Below are 17,541 nucleotides of genomic sequence, written 5' to 3' on the forward strand. Positions count from 1 at the left end.
CCATCCCGGGTGTATCACTCTCACTCAGCGATCCCAGGATAGACTCCGGATCCATAGCAACCCTGAACCAGGATATAAGCAACTGACTAAAATGGTTTCATTCCCCACTCAAATGACATTACATGGCTCTGGAAACCCCATTTTTGGATTGACCTTTTATAAAAACCTGATAATAAATACAACAATCACAGTAATTACTGTAGTAGAAGAGGAATCAAACTCCGGGATGTCCTGTTTTTGGAAAATAATCAACTTCGAGATGATAACAGTAACTCGGGTTTATCACACTAGCCTGTCGTTGATTATTTTCCTATAACAGCACATTCTCAAGTGTTTTATTTCATATAAGTGTTTTTATTTCATATAACACACTCTCATATATTTTCAGTCTTACCGAGCGATGCACTGATCCGACACCCAACGATGAGTCCGCAGTGTTTATTCTGTCGTTCAATGCCATCCCACCCCATCCCATCAATCACTTCACTGTAATGAAGCAGCAATGAAGAAAAAAAAAACATTGTCTTTGATCTGTTTAGCATCAGAGATAAACTGTAATAAAACTAGCATGAGCATTTACATAATAACAGATACGCAACACTGTAATACTACAATCAGAGTACACACTGTTCAGATATATTCCTTTATCAACATGACGCTTTCGAAACAATCACTCCTATACACCGGCAGAGTGTTTAACAGCAATCAGTACAACATTAGTACAACGATTGATCTGTTCAATGTAACATAAAGCCACTGGATACTGAATATATTAAGGTTTACATAGAAAAATACAGTTTTTTTTTTTCTTTTACTATGCTTTCAAATAAACATGAAAATCACTTTTACAATAATTATTGGTCCAGTTTTTGGGCAAGCAGCCTAAATGCTTTTTAGAAAATAGGATATTTATCCTTAAAGAAAAAAATACCTCAAGGTTGTGAATTAACATTTAGCCCTTACTTGTTATGCTGTAGTTAATACACATCTTGCATAGGCAGAATCAAGCTTAAGTGAAATGAAATGAGATGCACAACATTGGGGGTCCGCCCTCCCCCTAGAAAAAAAAAACAACATATATATATACATATGTATATATATATGAAATGTGAAATTCGTGATCAATACCCTCAGTTACCGGCAACAACAAAAAAACAAAAGAAAAGAAAAACCTAAATGCAGTTAAAACTCTTAACTACAGCCACATTTAAGAAAGAAAGACATTTTGAATGAAACCCTCATCTACCAGCCAGATTTATAAAAAAAAAAAATAAAATAAAAAAAAACAGGGAAATTTTTACGATCAGACCCTCTAACTACCAGCTACATTAAAAAAAAAAAAAAAAAAAAAAAAAAAAAAGGTTTTTGGTCTTGTTACAAATACTAGTGACTTAGTTCATATAGCCCTTTAAAATATAAACACATAGTTCTTTATAAAAAATACAGCTAACTAACTAGTCCTCTAAACTGGCCCAGCTATGAGTGTGTATACGCCGTTCATCAATAGATGGTCAGTAGTAAAGTTCCAATAAAAGCGAGAGAACACTCAACATCAACAATAATTCCCCGCACGTAAGACACAAGCAATCTGAAGTTTATATCCTGAAAAACGTGAATATTCTGCAAAGAAAAAAATACAATAAATACAGTTTGGTTACATACCATTACATACATATACAATATACATGACACTTAACATACACTTTTATTTTAAAGCTGAGTAGCAGCACAGTCCCAACCTACACACGTTTTCTCTCTTTAGCGCTCCATAAGAGTCCTCCCTCATTAACGATAGCTGTAGAGTTTGCGCTCATGTGACACACAGTGTGATGTCATCATCAGTGGACAGCAGGTCCATTTGGAGAGGGAAAATGGGGGTGAATGGGGTTGATTTGGCGCCTCCTGGTTAACATGTCGAGCTGATCAGATCAGGCGTTCTTCTGCGAGCCGATCATGACCTTGGAGATGAAGTTGACGATGGCGCTGGCGGGCTGCTCGGGGTCGTGTTCAGCAAACAGGTGGCACACGTTGTCCATGCCGCTGCCCGTCTTCCGGGCTACGAAACCAAAAATCCTGCACAGCAATTTATTTTATTTTTTTTTAAAAAGAGCCAAGAGAGAACCAAATCAGCATACACTACAGTCACCTGAGATTTATTTATTTTTTTTTATAGCATAAATTGTGCTAATATGCTAATTATTGAAGTCGTACACGAATAATTAGTACTTAATGTTATTAAAAGTGGAGCAGAATGTTTAAAGAGAATCATAACCACACTGTAAATATGAATAAACTATATGACTTACTTAGCTGATGGGTATCCGTCCCGTCTCCATCTGGGAATAAACACAATTCAGCTCCATGTCAACATGAGATCATTAGCGGAACCATTCTAAAGCTGGGATTAAACTGTTTGGTTTGTTTTTAATGGCCTGGAAAGCACTAAAATTGCCCAAGGAACATCACCTTTAAATAAATGCCAGGATTTATGATTATTACCCTTTGAAACACCACCATTTCCTTCCCAAATATCTCTAATGTTAGCTAGCTAGCCAGCTAGTTAACTGCTACTAAGCTAGCTTTGTCACAGAATGACATGAGATGGATTTTAGTGTCTGAGTCTTAATTTGCATCATTTTTGTTTCAAAAATGTAAAAAAAAATATAATATGATCATACAATCTCAGTTTTAGCTTTATTATTAGATAAATTAGCACCCAAAAAAAAAAAAAAAATGCTTAGTCATGCAGGTGCTGTGAAGAACAGTTGAATGCATTATTATCCTCTAATCACTTACATATCAGATGTGATTGACTCAAATCTAAGTGTGGAGCCTAATTTGTGACATCAGATTAAACTCATGAAGTGGCTTGCATAAGTATTCACCCCCCCCCCCCCCCCCCCCCCACGCCCTAGTCTGGAATTACTAACGAGTCGTTTCAGCTGTTCAGAATCGGTTCGTTCTTTTGGGAGTCAATAACTCGGTTTGTCGTGCGCTTTTGATTTTTGAAAGTTCGCAGATGTTTTTTTTTTACGTTCACAGCAGCTATAACACACTACACGAAAGGTAATGTTTGATCAACCATAATAGGTGCACTTTAAATCTACTGTTAAAAAATGGAAAGAACATTGCACAACCATGACTTTGCTTAGAGGCGGCCACCAAGCAAGTCAGAGTAGCAACCAAGAGGTCAAGGGGAACTCTCAATATGGTGCTTCCACCACCATGCTTCATGGACACTGATGACATATAATCCCAATTGAGTCCATTTCATTTCCAGGTTGTAAATACAGGGGGAATACTTATGCAAGCTACTATGAGGAAAAGAAAAGGATTGAACCATTTCAAAATGACAGCTTGGAGTTTGGGTGTGCTTTTGAAGAATCCTGTATTGGCTGTTTTTGTGCTTACTTCCTGTCCTGAGGGTCCAAAGCGCAGAATATAACAGTGTTGACAGCGTAGTGTCTCCTGAAGAACAGCCTGTCAGGAAGACACGAGTCGTACGTCAAACAGGAAACGTATTTATGGTATTTAAAAGTGTGAACAGACAGACGCCGACTCACTTCCTCTGGTTATCAGTGAGAGTGATGCCCTGTGAGGACACTTTGAAGTGCACTACGGTGGAGGAAGGCGCAGGCTCGGAGCTCAGCAGGTCTGTGGTGGCTTTCTGCACGGCGTGGTAACCTGTCAGAGACTCCATCTCCACAGAGCCCAGGAACCACACGTTACACGCTGCTCAAAAGAGAGAGAGAGAGAGGGGGGGAGGGGGTTGAATCATGCAGTAGTGTCACTCCAGACTAAATATTCATCAGGGAACAAACATAGAAATAATAACATCCGGTGAAACAGATTCTGTAAAATCCAGTGACCAGTTTGATTCTATTACTTATTCATTTTAATCATTTCTGTTGCGCTATTTAATTAACATTTCTTATATTCTGTTTAGGTTATTTTTTTGCAAAATTACAGTTAAATGTTTTATTTATTTATTTATTTATTTTTTTAAAAAGGACTTAATTTTCCAAATTGGAAACGTCTTAATGAACATAAGGAAACATGAAACATAAAATTATGTTGCAATAATCCATAAAAAAAAAATAGATACAGTAGATTGATAGATAGACAGCCACATGGATGGATGGGTGGGTGGATGGTTGGATGGGTGGGTGTGTGGGTTGCTTAGAAGGATTTGTGGGTGGATGGATGGGTGGATGGGTGGATGGGTGGGTGGATGGGTAGATGGGTGGGTGGATGGGTGGATGGGTGGGTGGATGGGTGGATGGGTGGGTCAGAATGATGAGTCAGTGACTGGGTCAACAGATGGATGGGTGGGCGGATGGATGGATGGATAAACAAATTACTTGGATGAATGATTGAAAAATGGAAGGATGGGTGGATAAATGAAGGCATGGATTGGTGGATTGATGAAGGAAAAATGGATGAATGGATGGATGGATGGATAAACAAAGGGGTGGATGAGTGGATGGATGAGTGGATGCATGGACTGATATATGGATAAACAGATAATTGGATGGACAAATGATGGATAGATGGATGGATGACTAATAAATGATTGGATGGATGAATTACTGAAAAATGTATGTATGGATAGATGGATAAAATAAGGGATGGATGAGTGGATAGATGGACAAATGGATAGACAGATGGATGGATGGATAGATATGTGAAGGGATGGATGGATGGATGGATGGATGAATGATAGATGTGTCTAATAATGAATTCATTATTAAAACAGAGGAGAGAGAAAAGGAAGATGAAAAAAGAACCTATTTTTAAATATTTTGAAATGAGTAAGTGCTGTTAGAAAGAACCTTTGTGTTTTTTTGTTTTGTTTTGTTTTTTTTTACTTTTTGCTATAATATTTTTAAATAAAAATGTCTATAATCCAGAAAGGTTGGGTTAGAGATTCCTCAGTGTCCCACTCACCTGCTCCCTGTTTCAGAAGCTCGGCCGCAGAGTTGGTGATGGACTGTGGTGCTGCTTCAACAGTGTCCTCTAGTGGATCTGAAGGGTAACACAGAGAGCAGTACGGTTCACCACACACACTTCTAATGCACTTCACACAAAATCATACTGTATATACTGCATATCAAGGTATTTCATGCTGCTAAGGATGATGTATTTTAGCTAAAGGTCACATGCTCATTATTAAAGCTACTTAAATCTAGAGAACGAGCAACATGCTAAACACCACCCACTTCCTTTAATACAAGGGGTTTTTTTCATACTGAAGGGGCGAAAAAAATAATGATGGGGGAAAACCCAGAATATTAAACCCTGGGGGAAAACCCAGACTATTAAACCCTGGGGGGAAACCCAGAATATTAAACCCTGGGGGGAAACCCAGACTATTAAACCCTGGGGGGAAACCCAGAATATTAAACCCTGGGGTGAAACCCAGACTATTAAACCCTGGGGGGAAACCCAGAATATTAAACCCTGGGGTGAAACCCAGACTATTAAACCCTGGGGGGAAACTCAGAATACTAAACCCTGGGGGGATACTCAGAATACTAAACCCTGAGGGAAAACCCAGAATACTAAACCCTGGGGGAAAACCCAGAATATTAAACCCTGGGGGGAAACCCAGAATATTAAACCCTGGGGTGAAACCCAGACTATTAAACCCTGGGGGGAAACCCAGAATATTAAACCCTGGGGGGAAACTCAGAATACTAAACCCTGGGGGAAAACTCAGAATACTAAACCCTGAGGGAAAACCCAGAATACTAAACCCTGGGGGGAAACCCAGAATACTAAACCCTGACATGAACATCGTGAGGTGAGGATGCAGTAAATAAATATCTGTTAGTATCTCAGAGTAACAGAGCTGCTGTGCTATGTACCTCTGTCTGGAATGATGAGTTTACATGGCAGAGCCAGCGGTGTGATAGAGTGCTGACAAACCAGTGCAGTCAGACTCCCTGCAACACACACACACACACACACACACACACACACACACACACACACAGAGACGTATAAGTTCATTTTGTCACACGTGGGTAATGAAGGATTGATGGATGGATAAACAGATGATTGAATGGATTATCCAATAATCCATGATGGATGGATGGAAGGATGGATGGATAAACAGAAGATTGGATGGATGAATGGATGGATGGATGGATCAGAATGATGGGTCAGAGGATGGATAGTGGGATGTGGATGGATGGAAACACGGACGATTGAAAGGATGATTGGAAAGAGGGATGGATGATTGACAAACGGATGAATAGCTGGGTCAGTGGATGTAAGTATGGATGGATGGATGGATGGATGGACAAATGGATAAACAAAGGATCTGATGAATGGATGGATGGATGGATGGATAATTTACCAAAGTAAGGCTCATTAGGACAGCCCTTCAGTCGAACTCCTTTAGGTGTGCACTCAATCAGGAAATGACGGACAAGCTCATTGGACAAATCTCCACCTGAGAGAGAGAGAGTGAGAAAGAGAGAGAGAGAGAGAGAGAGAGAGAGAGAGATCCAACTTTAATTTTACAAGCAAAAGTAAATTAAAGGAAAATACATGAGACAAAATGCAGTTATATTCAAGTTCACATTTCAGATCACTATCTCTCACTCTCTCCATTTTTTCTATCCCTCATTCCTTTGCACTCTCTGTCTCTCTCTCTCTCTCTCTCTCTCTCTCTCATACACACACAAACACCCACAGGTGGGCTTGTAGAAAGAGGCGGGGCTTCTCCACAGGGCCTCAGGAGGCAGAATTCCTTGACAAAGACTTCAGCGTTGTGTTTCACGTTCTCAAGGGGTTTTCACAAAAGCTCGACTTAAGCACCGAGACACATGATGTCATCACAGGTGCTCACACACTCACAGTGTGTGTAATAGAATGGTAGATAGGGGTGTGTACCAGCACAATGTTCAAAATCAACCTTAAAAACTGTATTTTCAGGTTTGTCGACTTTATGAAGCGCAAACGCATCTGGAGCGACGTTTATTCGTTTTTTTCTTTCTCGCTCGGGTCGTGTCTTCCTGTCTGCATTCCAGGTCATGTGCTGGCTATTTATCTGATTTTCACTGACTCGACATCACGCTACATCAACGGGGATGCAAACTTTTGAGTTGGCTGATAATCATTCAGTAGAAAAACACCCAAGAAAACGTGTCCAAATGGCTGAGAAGTTAAAAAGCCCTGAGCGCCAAAACCAAAACAGTGGACGTATCGATGGAAGGCAACACCTATCGGTTTCCATTCCGAGTCACGGATGAGTTGAATTCAATGCTCAGGATAACAAAAGGACTCTTTCATGTCAGCAGGAGAAGAAAGCCAAGGCCACTAGAGCGGCGCTGAATGGAAAATACTCTGGAATAAAATCACACACACATATCACAGTCAGCCGTCCCTCAGGAGTTCCGTCCACCTGCCTGCTTTCAGCCAATCCTTACCCTTCTTACTCTGCTGCACCACGGAGGGAGGGGGCGTGGCCACCTTCATAGCCAATCCGTAGGCGCCTTTAAACGAGTTGCTGTCGCGTACGATGAAGGAGCCGGGTTCTTTGTCCTTCAGCACTGCGATGGCTGTGTGGAGGGAGACGTGTTACTCATTCTCATCACATACACACACACACAAAAGTACACAAACTATCTTTTTACTCAGAGATCATATTCTGTATAGCATTCAAATCATTACAGTTCGAACATGCACTTGGTAATTTACCCTGTTCCCTCGCGATGTCTGGTTTGTACCAGTATTTGGAAGTGTCCTGGACGAACTTTACCGTCACCTGCTTGCTCACCAGGACGTCTACAACAAAGAAACAAAAGAAGAAGAAGAAGAAGAAGAAGAAGTCATAACTTCTGCATGTTATATCATATATTGCATGTTATATCATTTTTAAACCCCAGGACATGCTGAGAACTGGTGCATCATGGGAAGGATGTGTAGTTGTACCTGGTAGCGGGCTGATACTGGTGGTCCTGGTCTGCAAATCGGGCAGTGAGTTGGGGAAGGGAATAGAGAGCGAGCTCCCACTGTGCGGACTGGAGAACCCGCTAGGTGCCGGGGACACCGAACCTAACGAACGGTCGCAGTCCAAGGTGCGCATCTTTTCAGGAAGTGGCGGCTGCTGGGGCTCGTAGCTCAGACCATCGGGCTCCTCGTCGAAGCTGAACGCTGGGCTATGGTTCAGCGTGTACTGCACCACTCGGGTCTTCTGGCTGCCCCAGGGAGCGCTGTGGGCATTGGGGGTGGGGTGAGGGGGGTGTGGGTGAGGATGGTGGGATGGAATTGAGTTCTGGTTGTAACCCATGGGGCCGGGGTGTTGGGAGTTGATGGAGGTGTGGTGACTGAGCAGCGCCCCTTCTGGGCAGGAGGACTGACCCGAGCTAGAGGGAACAAGAACGGTGTTTAATAGATGTTCATGCCTAAAATCACAACAGTGTGTGTTGGAGCTGCTGGTTCACAATGATGCTCCATATTCCCAGCATCCGGTACCACCTTCCCAAAAGGCGGGGAGTTCAAATCCCAGGCACATGAGAGAACCACTGTAGCTGGAGGATATATTACGTACAAAATATCCTGCACAAACCACAGAGATGGGCGTGTCTTTACAACATACGCATGCTCGTCATAATTCTACATATAACTACATACACCTAATGCGATTGTTTAGAGCTTTATTATAGTAGGCCACATGACCATACCATGCATACAGGCTTTGGTTGCGCAATGCTGTATCAAATACTCAAAAACGCATCAGATTATCAAATATTGTAATTTTCAACCCGAATTTACATTTTAAAGACGATTCCAAGACGAGGATCAGTTCCTACCCGTCTACCGGTTTTGAATCCTGGACTCTCAGAAAAAAAATGGTTCTAACTTTCTAATCCTGGTTGAATTTGGAGCTGAATGAGAAACCTTCTGTTATAGGGTTCAACATGGAACCTGTAAGGATCCTGCAAATGGATCCTTAATCAAATGATGTCTAATTGAATATGGTTTTTAAGTTCGTTTTCACACTTGTGGACTTTTTTTTGTGTGCCCCAAGAGATCATGGTACATTTGGTGAAGCGTGAAAGCTGTTTTCGTTTAGGGGAGTGGTCCGGAGAACCGATCCCCAGTCCGCTTGTAACTGGTGGTGTTAAACCTGAGTGCGCAAATGTGACGTATGGAATCGCTCCAGAAAGAACCAATCTGTTCTTTATACCTGTCTGTGAGGGTTATCTCTCCTCCAGTGGGCGGGGAGTGTTGGAAGGCTCTGTGAGACACGTTCACTCTGCTCTCGTCATGCCTCATAATATCCGCAAACGCTTTCATATCTGAAATCGAGACCAACACACAATAATTGTTGTGAGAACATGGTTCTAATACAGTGAAGGATTAATCCAGTCTTTTTTGCTGCCACGCTTTGAACGCTACTAAAAGGACCATCAGGTTGGATGCTAGCGTGACATCAAAGCCAAAAACATTTGCTGCAGCGACAGAGCACTATGGCAACGGAACTCGAGGTCGCGGATATGTTTGGACAGACGAGAAGGTCACCTGTAAATAAAATAAAATAAATAAATAAATGAACGGATGAATAAACCCTGACTGAAAGATTGTGTTGTCACTCTGAGGAGTGTAAACTTTCAGGTCACTCAAGGTTATTTGTAATGGTAGTGGGAAAAATTGTTAAACGCGGAGAGCTTAAGAAAAAGATGAAAAGGCTTCTAGAAGGCCAAAAAGGTTATTTTTTTATGTTTAGTTGCACTCTCACGCTTGCCATTAGAATGAACCCATCGTGAAACGGACTTACTGCTACTGTTTCCCAATAACAACACGGAGCATTTTATTCCTCTTAACCTACAGCAATACGACAACATCTACAACACCTTTTTATTGATTAACGAGCGACGTCATACTTTTATCCATTTAATGTCGTGGAACATTCACGAAACGAATTCTTTCCTTTTTATCGGCAGCTATGAACACGTCCTCTTCACTCGCGTCTCTTTTTACTGTCGCTACAAGTTAACAGAATTAAACAAACAAAATGCAGCTTGTTGTGAAACTCACCAACTCCTCCTCCAGAATGCCCTGAAGCCTTTCCCATGGTGGGAAACGTACTGACTGTAACAAAGCACCGACACTGGAGACTCCTTCCGCAAACTTTCCTGAGCCACTAAGAGTAACGCTTTACGTTAAAACTCCGTTAACTGACATGATTTAACGTGTCCGTTAACAAGAACCTCAGCATTAATACCCCATGAGTAACATTATCACGTGTATTGATGCTTTTAATAATAAGCCAAACCGGATGAATCGTTAAGAGATTAATTAATCAACGTTCCTGCCATCACCGGGTAAAACCAAACCCATTAACTGGTAAAAATTCGAACATTTCTCATCATTTAAGACATTCGTGTGGAATTTATATTGGATATTTCATATTGAATAAATATCAGTCAATGCAGTAATCCATGTAATAGTGCTTAGACTGTATGAATGCTAAGTTTAACACTGGTTCTTGGTAATTAGTGCAGCAAATCGTATCAGTGAAGAGAACCTAAATACAAGGTGTTACCCCTAACCCATGTTTTTACTGGACCACTTTAGAAAGGGAATCTGCAGAGACTCTTAAAGAGCATTGAGTACTTTTGGAACTACGCTAATCTTTATTGCCCCTCAGGGAATTAGCTCTTCAAATGCAGGGGTGGATACTCAAGCTTTAGAACCCAATCAAAGCGGCGTGGACAAGCCAACTGAGAGCCCCTTTTCACCTTCTTCTAAGCTGGCCTTTCCGCTATTGTTCAGCGGGCTGTTTCCTCCCATATTGGCCTTTTGTCAGAGGTCAGGAAGCACATATGTTCAGCCCTGTGTGTACAAAAGGCTTGACATTTCAATAAAGCCACGTCTCCGACGGCTGCGGCTCTCTCAGCCGTGTGCTCGGCTTTAGCGCTGGGTTAACATTGGGCCCTCTATGAGTTTTGTTGAAATTTATAATAAAAAAATAAATAAATAAAAAACACAAAAACAACAACAATGTGATCTACTAGATTAAATGTCGCTTAAAATATTCAAGGTTGTAAACTGTTCGTTTCTTTCGAAACGGTACTTCCAGGTGCTCGGCCAGACTCCAAGCAGCATTCCTGAAGTTCTCACAGCGCACAAGCATGTACACGTGTTTGCTGGGTCAGGACTTGTACCGTGTGTTTAGTCTGAGGCCGCTTAGCCGTAAACGTCCCCGATCATAGCTTATTTACTGCGAGAAAAACATAACCACGCTGACATCTGACTCATCTAGTCCTCCAAAATCACTTCCATCAGTCTGTGGATCTGCTTACCGTGCTCGGTCCTAAAGCCTCCATACATCGGCGTGCTAGGAGACGGCGTCTGGGCGAAGTGCGTAAATTCCGGCATGTTCTTCACTGTGGAGAAAGGGTGGAAAGAGAGTGTGTTTGGTAAGAAACTGGCGAGGACGCTGCAGCTCTTCAGATGGAGATTGTTATAATAAGCGAAGTGTGTGAAGAAGTGTGATTGGACGTGTTGGAGCGAAGGTCTTGACTTTACAGAACCGCCTGCACTCACCACCTCATATTTGAGGAATTTCAGACAGATCTTATTCTTTTTTTTGTTTGTTTTTTTTTAAGTAAATTAAGTAACTACAGACATGTATATCCAGGGATGGACAAACCATAAATTCATTAGCTAACATGAGACATCAGGCAAGTGAGATCTCCAAAGTAATTGCCAAATCCCATGTACTGGTTGCCTGGAAATCTAATTCAACACCAAAGTATGACAAATTAGTTGTCTAGTTAAATGCAGACTAATAATTTGATATGATGGTCGCATCTTTATTTTCATTCAAGATATTAGCAGAGTTATTACTGTATATGTCTGTAAACTGTAGCAGTTATTTTACACAACCAGAATGCATTCTTCATTGATGTAGCGCGCTAGCAGTGTGTTGCTCCACCATGAAACATACATATCAAGTGTTGTTTGTTTTTTTTTTCTCTTTCTCTAGACGGTGGATGGGAGAAAACAGGCTGGATACCAATTTCTCAAAAATCTACTACATGCTAAAGAAACTACAAATAAAAAAATCTAGTGTATCCCGGACATCCACTGTGCTTGCCTTGGACTCCCGGGCTACTGATTTGTCCACCGTTGTATAAATACTTAAACACTGGCAGCTGTATGTGACACCTACCAATGTCTAAAAGTTGCAATCGTCAATTGTACCCAGTGTCTTTGTCAATATCATGTGAGACTTCTATAGTTCGGGCATAGTGAACATTTTTAATGTCCTTTCAAAGGCGTAGAAAAGACAACATAATACTGGTCATAAACATAACATTGACCAAAACAAAATACGTATATTTAGAAGCCAAATCAAAGCGGACCACGGCGTACCAAACATAACCCAATGACATGTCTTTCTACAGCTCAGCTGAATTCAGACCAGGCTGTAAACGCAACGCACGTAACAACTTATTGTTCATTGGTTGTTCATCGCTAATGATGTGACGCCTCTCTTCGTTCTTAGCCTTACATAAAACCAGTGTTAGTTCAAGTTAAAGGTGCAGCCGTCCAAATATCCAACCCACCTACCCTCCTAACTATTAGAGACCCGATCTAGCAAACCAACCTGTCTAATATTACCTAACGCACCTTCAATGTTCCGCCATAATGATTAACGGCTGGTCATATCACTAATAAGACTTTTAAATGCTGAGATGCAGAATCTTTTATCTCTTAGTTTCTTGTTTGTGGTTTTAAATCAGTACATTTGTTGTTTTGATTATTTTATATTCTTAAATAATATAAGCTGCTTAAAAACACAACAGTAGAAAACCATTACAGAAGTTCGAATGGTTTCCACTAAAAATACCATTAAAACCATTAACAAATGTAGTGTGTTTTAGGCCATATTCGATTAGGATTTAATGGTTTCTATTGGTTTCCACTAGACATAAACATGTCATCATGTTAGAGCCCAACACATTAGGAGTAGAGACCTACAAGGACCATTATAGTTTCCATTAAAAACAATACCATTCCCATTATAACCATTAAAACCATTCGAATTTCTGTAATGGGAGTCATTCCGTTTGGTTAAGACTTGAACCGGATTTGAAAACATCTACCAAATCAATCCATTTTAATCATCGGCCACGATTGTCAAACATCTTTTAAAGGGTTATGACGATTCCAAGCTTTGGTATCTCCGCAAACCGCCAGTTTTCCAGGCTCTAGAGATGTGTCTAACTAAAGGGTCTAACTTTCGAAACAAAGTTCTATAACTATTAACTATTGTAACCTTTTCTGTGGTAGCGTTCACAGACCCGTAGGGTTTCTCCAGAAACATAACATAACAGCCCATGAACCATATGCTGTGAAATGATGCATGCTGAAGTACATGGGTTTGGTCAGTGATGAGCGCCAGTCCATTTCCAAACACAGGTTTAAACCAGCAGGAGGTGTGTTGTGTAAGGAATTTGGCACGCAAATCCAAGATTTCAGTTACTAACTAGGACATCTTAATGATTCCCGAAGCAATCCACACATACTGTCGGAGATGAGTTTGAGGTTTGGAATGTGTGAATAACATGGTTACAGTCATTTGCTCTGATTGCGTAATAGCGCCACACCAGAACGCCTAATTACAATTTCTAACAACATGTCTGTCAGAGTAACCATAGCAACTACAAGCCGAAATCAGCTGGTTGATATCCCGTCACATGGGCCTGACACGTACGGTTCTGCATGTCTGTGTGTATAGGTGTGTGTGTGTGTGTGTGTATGGGTGTGTAAGTGTCTCACCATAAGGTGTGGGTGGTGAGATGGGGAAGGCCGGTGTTGGAGGAACCGTGTCACTTCCTGTGCCCAGTCCAGCGCTCGGACCTCGGTACTCCACACTGTTTGCTCTGTACAGAGGAGCTCGCTGCAATACAAAGACGTTACATCAATCCTCAATGTATCAATGTCAATGTATCCTGTATATTGTATATGGGTGTGTATGTGTGTGTGTGTGTGTGTAGTACCTGTGGTGGAGCTACACTGTGTGTGTATGTCAGTCTGTCCCCAAACTCCGCCTCCGTTTCCCACGCCGGCCGCACACACACCGTCAAGTGCTCGGACACTTCGCTGCCCTGACGACTCAGAGTGCGCAAACTCTCTCCGGCAGGTGGGACGGCTGATCGGACGCAAAAACACACTCCACATTACTGCTGCGCTTATCACAAGCAGGTGTGTGTGTGTGTGTGTGTGTGTGTGTGTGTCCTAGCTCTGCCTGTTCATAAGTATGTATAATCAAATGCATAACCCTCATGATCTCATAACATCATAACACATAATGCCTGATGAATTAACAAGGACATAATAGACACTGGAATAGTACTGTATGTGTGTAGACACGTTACGTTCATGCATACAGTATACTCTATAACATGCTTTATAACCACAGCGCTGTTGAATTCACCATTCTGATTAGTCTGATTCATTTTCTAGAAGCTCTGACATTTCATTAAATGTAACTAGAAATGGATAAATAAAAAAAAGTGTGATGTACAATGTGTGTTTTTTTTTTTTTAATGAACAGAAATATCAAATCGCTGCGGTATAAGAAGAATAAAACAATTTGCGTTGTGCCGTTATAGGAAAACGACCAAATCAACGTTTCCATAGTAACAGTGACTTCTTTTAATCACAGCATCCCGTCGTTGATTGTTTTCCCATAACAGCACAGCTGCAAGTGGTTTATTCCTTACATATGACATGTTATTAATGTTTTTTTCCACTAGGGATATATATATATATATATACATGCAGGAAGTGGAAAGAAAAGCAGATGAAGAGTTTAAGCAGTGTATAAAAGACTTAAAAGTTGAAGAAGAAGAAGAAGAAGAAGAAGCAGAAGAAGAAGCAATAAAGCATCACAGCTCCAGAAAAGAAAACCCAACATGCAAACTTTTATTTATTTATTTATTTCTGACTCACTTTTGAATTATCGGCTAAAAAGTATTTAAAGAATGGCCAGAAATTCAGAGCTGTACCTCTGGAGTGTGAGCAAACCGCTGTGTGTTTGTCCGTCTGCTCGGAGTGTGAAGTGTCACTTAGCACAGGAGTGTTAATCTCCACCGTTCACAGAGCTGTAGAGCTGTAGAGCTGTTCCTGTCTGTGGAATGTTAATATGGAGGAGAGAGCATGTGGAGCACGAGGGGCCAATCATCATCTCTCTCTCTCTCTCTCTCTCTCTCTCTCTCTGTGTGTGTGTGTATAGGGGAAAGACTAGCTCGCTCATTAACATCTCATAGAGGAAAGTTAATGAGTCTCACCTCTCACTACCCGTCCTTTCTCGCAGCACGCAGCACCTGGAGCTCAGAGCGTCTTTATTTGTTTACAAAAAAGAAAGTTCGTTCAAAAAGGAACTTCGCCACTGACTTTATCTAAAACATCGCGCACTGAAACGTCACACTAGATTTCAGTCCAGATAAAATGCAGGTCTGATGATTCTCCCTTTCAGCAATGTATTCAGAATAATGTGACGACGGACTCACGGCGATTAAAATGATTCAAATATTTATATATTAATGATATATTTACTTGAACATGTTTGTTGTTTAATTGCTGGATTTACACACTATTTAGTAATATTGAAAATCAAAAAAAAAAAATTAAGTAAAAAATATTTTTTTTAAAAATATATTGTCAAGTTATACATTATAGATTTTTTGTTTGTTTGTTTGGGTTTATTTTCGAAAGCCAAACATATGAAAGGAAATTAATTTACAGAATAAAATTATTATAAGCAGAAAGAATATACAAAATAATAATAACAATAATAATAATAATAATAATAATAATAATAACAACAACAACAATAGCTATACTACTGTGTTTTATATACATATTATTATTATTATTAGTAGTAGTAGTAGTAGTAGTAGTAGTAGTAACAAATATAGCCCTAATTAATAATGAATTATAAATATAATAATAATTAGAAATAGCGCTTATTTAATAAACAGGATCAGTTGAATGGGCCGATATCAGCCAAAAATAAAGATAAAAATGGTGGATTTGATACCAGAGAAAACAAATAATGAAACAAAAAAAAAAATACAAACAAACAAACAAAAAAAGATTGAATTTGAAAAATATTTTTCAACTGGATTTTTTTTCCATATAAAGAGACTTTTGATCGCATTTTTGTTAGAATTGTTTTTTTAATTTACACTTCATTATATTTTATTATTTTAGTAATGTAAGTGAATTTTGTGTGAAAGTCTGCTGTTTTTAGCGGTGTGTTTCTTTTCCTCCAGTTTTTTTATGTGCTTACATTAAAATTATTTTACTTTTTTTTTATTTATTTTTTTTTTATTATTAAAGCCTAGAAATTTTTAGCAAAGGAAGAAGATTGCACGGTGTCTGTATCGGCTGATGTTCAAGGTGTCAGTATCAGAATCGGAAAATAAAAAGTTATATTCTTCCATCTCTAGTAATAATATCTCAAATAAAATGTATGTACTTATTTTTTCTTGTATTTTATTACACTTTTTCTATATTTATTTCATTTCTATGGTTGTTAATGTTAGAATTCAAATAATAATAATAATAATAATAATAATAATAATAATAATAATAATAGAATGTTAAGAAAATAATTTGATATATTTTTAGACTTGGCTGTCTCTGAAGCCATTAGCTGCTTGTGTAAATAATTATAATGAATCAGCTCTGAATCAGACCCATTCACTCCCTTTATTGTGTGTGAATCACTTGATTCACTGATGATGACGAATCTAAAAATTCCAAACCCCAAGCACGGTGTAACTGAGATGTGATTTGTCGCACGTCTCCGGTTTCTGGTCTGTGTTTTACTTTTACACCTGTTTTAATGTTTGCAACACATTCCATCTCTGAAGTTTTATATATAAGCCACACGTATGTTTGGCTCTGGAGTGTGCTGGTGTGTCGGGGCTGCACATGATCTTTTCACACATGTTATTTTGTGTCTTCGGGCCGCTGACTGTGTCAGGAGCGGAGAATGCAGAGCCTCGGGCTACTTCTGTTCCTCTGGTGGAAATTCCAGTCTCTCGCAGCCACCTCGCCTCTGATCCACTCGAAATCCTGCTTTTCTACTCCGAGTGAATCATCACCTCCATGTCTAAAAATATAAGTCATAATTCATCCAACATGGGGACGAGCTCCGTCTCTTCTGACGGATGGTGAAATCCGTCTGATCTCCTTCCTGAAGTCTACACGCTGATCTTATCGAGCCAGATGTGCTCCACTTCTGTGTCTGATCTTTAGCGTACAGAATAAACAGGCACGTCCGCCGCAAACGAGCACATTCCCACCGTGGGTTTACTCAAATACAAATCAATAGTCGATCCAGTAACTGTCTAACCTCTCTCAGATACTCACATCGACTCGGACATTTTCAAATTCCTTAAAAGTTCTTCGGATGTCCTACTTGTATCGTTCTCCTCTTGATATATCTCTGTGCTTGTATTTCCTCATTTGTGAGTCGCTTTGGATAAAAGCGTCTGCTAAAGG

General features: G+C 40.1%; 1 protein-coding gene across 2 annotated transcripts in view; it reads right to left on the bottom strand.

Annotated features, from left to right (window-relative positions):
• Positions 1 to 203: 203 nt before the first annotated feature.
• The window catches only part of LOC128610425 (tensin-3), a 63,387-nt gene continuing 46,049 nt past the window's right edge, over positions 204 to 17,541 (bottom strand). For both annotated transcript variants that reach the window (XM_053629734.1, XM_053629735.1), the window contains 14 exons: positions 14,025 to 14,176; positions 13,804 to 13,924; positions 11,319 to 11,402; positions 9,200 to 9,311; positions 7,942 to 8,375; positions 7,708 to 7,794; positions 7,437 to 7,568; positions 6,362 to 6,457; positions 5,868 to 5,945; positions 4,948 to 5,025; positions 3,564 to 3,732; positions 3,412 to 3,480; positions 2,307 to 2,336; positions 204 to 2,073 (listed from right to left, as the gene is read on the bottom strand). In XM_053629734.1, the coding sequence (XP_053485709.1) occupies positions 1,929 to 2,073; positions 2,307 to 2,336; positions 3,412 to 3,480; positions 3,564 to 3,732; positions 4,948 to 5,025; positions 5,868 to 5,945; positions 6,362 to 6,457; positions 7,437 to 7,568; positions 7,708 to 7,794; positions 7,942 to 8,375; positions 9,200 to 9,311; positions 11,319 to 11,402; positions 13,804 to 13,924; positions 14,025 to 14,176 (1,787 nt within the window). In that variant the 3' untranslated portion in view covers positions 204 to 1,928. The remainder of the gene's footprint in view (positions 2,074 to 2,306; positions 2,337 to 3,411; positions 3,481 to 3,563; positions 3,733 to 4,947; positions 5,026 to 5,867; positions 5,946 to 6,361; positions 6,458 to 7,436; positions 7,569 to 7,707; positions 7,795 to 7,941; positions 8,376 to 9,199; positions 9,312 to 11,318; positions 11,403 to 13,803; positions 13,925 to 14,024; positions 14,177 to 17,541) is intronic.

The sequence above is a fragment of the Ictalurus furcatus genome, chromosome 7 (assembly GCF_023375685.1).
Source record: "Ictalurus furcatus strain D&B chromosome 7, Billie_1.0, whole genome shotgun sequence".
In the NCBI taxonomy this organism is placed as follows: domain Eukaryota; kingdom Metazoa; phylum Chordata; class Actinopteri; order Siluriformes; family Ictaluridae; genus Ictalurus; species Ictalurus furcatus.